Source organism: Oratosquilla oratoria, chromosome 39 (assembly GCF_046742065.1).
Source record: "Oratosquilla oratoria isolate Oo_2021 chromosome 39, ASM4674206v1, whole genome shotgun sequence".
In the NCBI taxonomy this organism is placed as follows: domain Eukaryota; kingdom Metazoa; phylum Arthropoda; class Malacostraca; order Stomatopoda; family Squillidae; genus Oratosquilla; species Oratosquilla oratoria.
The window spans coordinates 32,192,051-32,198,050 of NC_134815.1; the positions used below are offsets into that span (position 1 = coordinate 32,192,051).

A 6,000-nucleotide genomic window follows, 5' to 3' on the forward strand; every position below is an offset into this window, starting at 1 on the left:
TTAGACAGACAGTGGAACATCACCTGGAAAAAAACAGACGGGGAAGGGACTGCATTTAGTACATCCCTGATCAAAGACGGAGGTTTTAGGGAAGGGGTTCTTCTCTTTCAACCAGGGAGTGACTTTTTAGGGATTCACTTTAGGTGGAGATGGAGAGCATAGATTTTCCGAATTTATCTCCCAAACAAGTGATCTTTATACAGCCTACGATTCTACAGTCAGCTGTCTACTTCATCTATAAAACATCATGCATTTTAAATGTCACAGACTGAGTAAAGAATAAAAATGATTATTCCGGGTTTTGATTCAGAAAAAAACGAGACTGCCATTCTACAGGGTCTACGATCTACTTCATCTATCACACATTATAAATGTCACAGATTGAATAAAGAATAAAAAAATAATTTCGAGTTTTGATTAAAAAAAAAGAAAAACAGGTAAAGGAAGGATGCCATTTTGACATAGGTTGAGTTACCAGCGATTGATTGACAAATGGATGGAAGGATTGGTGGACTGGAATGGAGTTACCTGGAAAGTGTGGAAGGTGATGGCAAAAGTAGACAAGCTGTAGAGAAGGGCCACAGCCAGGCAGCCGCCACTGCTCGCCGCCACTGGAACAGAAAAGTCCACGCTGATATGTTCGTACGTAAAATTGTTAAACTTCTACACTAATTTTACTAAAGAATACCTATGATTTTTTCTCATTGTTGCTTGTGGTGTACTTGCCACACTGACAACTTTCAATAAATTAACGATGATAATAGGTAGAATAAGACAGTAACGATAACAACAATAATTACAATTTCGTGTTTTCATACGCATTTCTTTTAAATATGACTACCAACCCCATGACGAAGACGGTAAGGTCGACGAAGTCCTCGCATTGCATACCTAAGTAAACTTGAACTAACTTTCTTCTCGAACTCACCGATTTTGTCCTCATCGAACTGCCAGGCATTCTTCATGACGAAGACGAAGAAGGAGGCTTGCAGGAGGGACCAAGTCTGAAACAATATGACTCCATAGTTATGAGAACAGGTTTTATGGTAAAAAATGAATATGTGTAAAGAGTTTACTCCAGGTAGCTCTTACTGCATTTATGACCAAATTCACCGACGATGCCTTTGTCCTTTGTACTGTGTGTGTGTGTGTGTGTGTGTGTGTGTGTGTGTGTGTGTGTGTGTGTGTGTGTGTGTGTGTGTGTGTGTGTGTGTGTGTGTGTGTGTGTATTTACCTAGTTGTATTTACCTAGTTGTATTTTACGGAAAGGGGAGCTATGCTCGTGTGTCCCGTCTTCATATCTCATTTTATCTAAACTGTTTTTAAATTCATGTATTGTTTTTGCACACACCACTTTCTCATCTAGCTTGTTCCAAATGTCTATTACTCTGTGAGGAAAGCTGTTCTTTTTCACATCTCTTCTATAGCTGTCTTTCTTGATTTTCTTTCCGTGTCCTCTTGTATTTCTATCATCCCATTTTATTAGATCCTCTTTATCAATAGTTTCTATGCCTTTCATGATTCTGTAAATAGTTATCAAATCTCCTCTCTCTCTTCTTTGCTCTAATGTCTGTAGCTCAAGTTTTGCTAGCCTCTCTTCATATGATAGTTTTGAGAGTGTTGGTGCCAATTTTGTAATTGCTCTTTGTATTCTTTCAAGTTTTGTTATACATTTTTTTGTACTTGGTGACCACATCGTTGCTGCATATTCCAACCTTGGTCTTATCAAAGTGATTAGTATTTTCTTCACCATTTCTTCATCCAGGTATGTAAATGCCACTTTGATTGTTCTTACTAAATTATAAGTTTCTCCAAAAATCTTATTTATATGTCTCTCAGGTGACATATTATTCATAATAATGACTCCCAGATCCTTCTCATTTTCTATTTTTTTTATTCCTTCTCCTCCCAATTTATATAATCCTATTATTCTTTTTTTGCTTTTTCCAAATTCCATTATACTACACTTCTTAGTATTGAACTTCATCTCCCACTTCCTACTCCATTCCCTTACTTTATTGAGATCCCTCTGTAGTGACTCACAATCTTCTTCCGTGTTCACTTTTTTTTTAGCAGTTATGCATCATCTGCAAAGAAGCTCATATAACTTTCAATTTCTTCATTCATACCATTAATATATATAACAAACATTATTGGGGCCAGAACTGTTCCTTGTGGAACACCACTTATTACTTCATCCCAATTAGTGTTTGTCTTTTATCACTACTCTCATATTTCTTGCAAAAAGTCTTCCATCCATTTAAGCAGTTTGCCCTGTATTCCTCCTTCAGTTTCTAATTTCTTAAGCAACTTCTTATGTGGTACTTTGTCAAAAGCTTTTTTCAGGTCTAGAAATGCACAATCAGCCCATCCATCTCTTTCTTGTATTATATCTATTAGCCTTGAATAGAAACATATTAAATTGGTGACGCATGATCGTCCTTGTCTGAATCCAAATTGCCTTGGATTTAGCACGTTTTTTTCTAAATACTTTACCCATCTACTTTTGATAATTCTTTCACAAATTTTGGCTATTGTACTTGTTAGAGAGACTGGTCTATAGTTGGTAGGGTCTTCTTTATTTCCCCCTTTATATATAGGTACTATATTTGCTTTTTTCCAATCTTCTGGAACTTTTCCTTCTTTCAAGGAACTGTTTATTATGCTATTTATTTTGTCTGCCAGTTCATTCTTGCATTCTTTCAAAATCCAATTTGCTATTTCATCTGGTGCATGCGATTTTCTGACATCAAGATTACTCAAGTGTTTCATTATTTCATTATTTGTTACTTCTATTTCTTTCATAGGGGGGACTTTCTCTTCTCATTCGATCTCTCCAGGTTGTATGTTCTCCCTTGTAAACACCGATTTAAAATGCTTGTCATAATTTCTGCCATTTCTATTTCCTCTGTGTATTCAACTCCTTGTCTTAATTTCTCTAAATCTTGTTTGTTTTTCATTTTGTTGTTTACAAATCTGTAAAATAGATTTGGTTGATCTTTACATTTTCTATGACATCTTTTTTATATTTTCTTTTTTCGTCTCTGCACACTATACTTTCTATAACAAGTATATATTTTTCCATTTTTCAGGTCTTTTGTGTTTCTTCCATTTGGTCCAAGCTTTGTCTCTTTTGTCTTTTAACTCCCTACAACTTTTGTTGTACCAGCACTTTACATATTCTTTTTCTTGCTTTTGTCTTGAGACTTTTCCACTCCTTTTTTTATATATAAATTTTTGTCAAAATATTCCATTTCTCTTCCACTGTTGTTTCCTCTTTGTATATTCTTTGCCAGTTTTCTTTTTGAAAGAACTTATTTTATAAAAAAAAAAAAAAAATCATACATCATTCTTCCTTTTCTGTATTGTTCATTTCTTTTCATGTATTTTTCCTCATTTAGTTCCAGTTCAATCGATATGTGGTCACTTTTACTTATTGGTGTCTTATATTCAATCTTTCCCACTATTTCAGGTTCAAATGTGATTATTAGGTCTAGTCTCGATGGTTCTTCTTCATTTCCATACCTAGTGTTCTCTTGAATCCATTGTGTCATTGTATGGTCAATAATCATCTCAAGTAGAACATTTCCCCATGAGTCGTCTCCATCCTTTACTGTCATTTCTTCCCAGCAGACTTCTTTGCAATTAAAGTCGCCCATCATAGCTATTCTTCCTCCATCTTCCATTATCTTATTTAATGTTATCCTTGTGTCTTCTAATATACTTTTATGTTCACTCTCTTCTCTATCGAGGCTGTTTTTGGAGACACATAATTTATTATAAACTTTCTGCTCTTCTTATCTATGTCTTCCACATCGATCATAATCATCTCTACTGTATTCTTTCCATATGTGACACTCATGTTTATATCCTTCTTAGTCAGGAACATAACTCCACCCCCTTGTTTTGCCTCTCTGTTTCTAATCCAATAATTATATGCATCATGTCCTACACTGTTGGGTGGTAGTGGACCTTTTAATTTTGTCTCTACAATTCCCATTATGTCCGGTTTTTTTTTCCCTTCAGATAATCGTTCGGTTCATTCAATCCTGTTATTAATCCATCTATATTTGTGTAAGGCACTCTTAATTTTCTGCTACTTACATTGTATTTTCTGTTTTCCTTTTGTTTTTCTCTGGTATGGCCCATTTCCTCACTTTCATATTCACTACTCTCCAATAGAATTTCTCTTTTTCTGACTGTTCTGTTCTCGTTTTTTCCTTAGCTTCTTGTCTTTTCATTTTTCCTCCTCTCTTTCCTCTTTATTCATTTCTCTTTTTATCTATACCTTTTCATATTGTTCACTGTTGCTAGTTTCCCTGAATGTAACCTTAATTAGTCTGGTCTTATCTGTACTATATTTCCCAAGGCTATACATTTCTTCAATTTGTTTCCCGATTTCAGGTTCACCTTCCTGAGCTAATTCTAGTAAACTGCTTACTTTTTCTTTTTCCTCTTTGATTCTTGTGGTTCTATTTAGATTATACTTCTCTTTCATTCCTAATATAATTATACATTTCTTTTTATCTGCTAAGTCTCTTACTATATTCTCCTTCTGTCTCATCACTTTAATAACTGTGTCTTCAATTTGTTCTGTCATCTGTTGTTTTACTATATCATTAAATGCAATTTTGCTGTTCTCTTGGATTTTTTTCCAACCCTGTGCTTCTTTTGCTATGGAATCTTTATTCTCTTTATTCTTCTTCTTTAATTTCTCATTCTCATCTTTTACTTCTTTTAACTGTCTTTTTAATACTTCTATTTCTTTAGTTTTTGGTTCACCTTCTCTAATTCTTCCAATTTTTCAACTCTCTGCGTGACCTTCGTGAGTTCACCGAACCTATCCTCCCAATGTTTAATAGTTTTCTCAAGTTTTTCTTCTAGGCTTGCTAATCGGGGAGGGTTGGCTTCCCCCCCCCCCCACACACACATTAAATCCTTGGAAATTGTTATTTTCCCTTTCTATTGTGCTGCTCTTATCTATTTTTCTAATCTTTACATTTTTGTTAGTCCCTTCATCGTCACTAAATTGATCTGGCCCGCGTTTGTTTATATGGCGTCTGCCTGCCTGGACCAAGTCCTCTCCTTCCTCATTTCCTTCCATTTCCCTCAGTAATCTCTCCCCTTCTCCTTTTTCATCATCATCGTGGATCTCAACGTCAAGGAAGTACCTTTTTGTATTTACAGGGAAGAGGAAAGCTCGTGGTGTAAATACAAAAAGGTACTTCCTTGACGTTGAGATCCACGAAAATTTCGCTTTTTCTTCGGAGCTCCAATCTTTGCCGTCAATCCGACGAATGTGTGTGTGTGTGTGTGTGTGTGTGCATACATATATATAATCCTTTTTCTGATAATGAGCAAATTAAAATGATAATAATTAAGGAAGAAAAGGTTAAACTTACGAAGCAGATAAACCCAAAGAGCGCAATCCAGATTTCCGGATCACAACACCAGTGATGCAAGTCTATGTCATCACCGTCAGTGTCGTCGTCATCGCCGTCGATGACGTCTACTCGTATATCTTCTGAGACTTCACGTGAAGCTATAGATTTCTCTGGCAGCACCAGCGGCGACGTCTGGTTGTCTTTTGGTTCAAAATTTCTACAATTCGTCTCTTCTTCCCTTTTTTCAAAGTCAATGACTACCTTCCGTGTGTTATTCTTTTCTTCAGGCGACTGACTAACCGCAACGTCTTTGGGCGACATTGCATGCGACTTGACGTCATCACCCTGAAAGACAAAATTTTACCGTGTGTAAACGTCGACTTGTCACTTTGGCGTTGTTATTCTCCTTTTCTTTTTATCTACGCAGACAGATCTACACTTATAATCTATATCTTAAGTTAATGAAAACCGCTGTCATTATCTCTACGGATGTGAAAGTGGTAGACAGAGTTCCTATGAGAAAAGCAACGAGGAACCACCAAAATCGGTGAGGTATCGATTGTTATTAGTTTGCACCACCACCACCACCACCACCACCACCACCACCACCACCACC

The 6,000-nt window shown here is 36.1% G+C and overlaps 1 protein-coding gene across 8 annotated transcripts in view; it reads right to left on the reverse strand.

Annotated features, from left to right (window-relative positions):
• Positions 1 to 6,000, reverse strand: part of LOC143020338 (uncharacterized) — a 98,084-nt gene that overhangs the window by 5,406 nt on the left and 86,678 nt on the right. For all 8 annotated transcript variants that reach the window (XM_076176669.1, XM_076176670.1, XM_076176665.1 and 5 more), the window contains 3 exons: positions 5,403 to 5,729; positions 929 to 1,004; positions 529 to 611 (listed from right to left, as the gene is read on the reverse strand). In XM_076176669.1, coding sequence (XP_076032784.1) covers positions 529 to 611; positions 929 to 1,004; positions 5,403 to 5,729 — 486 coding nt within the window. The remainder of the gene's footprint in view (positions 1 to 528; positions 612 to 928; positions 1,005 to 5,402; positions 5,730 to 6,000) is intronic.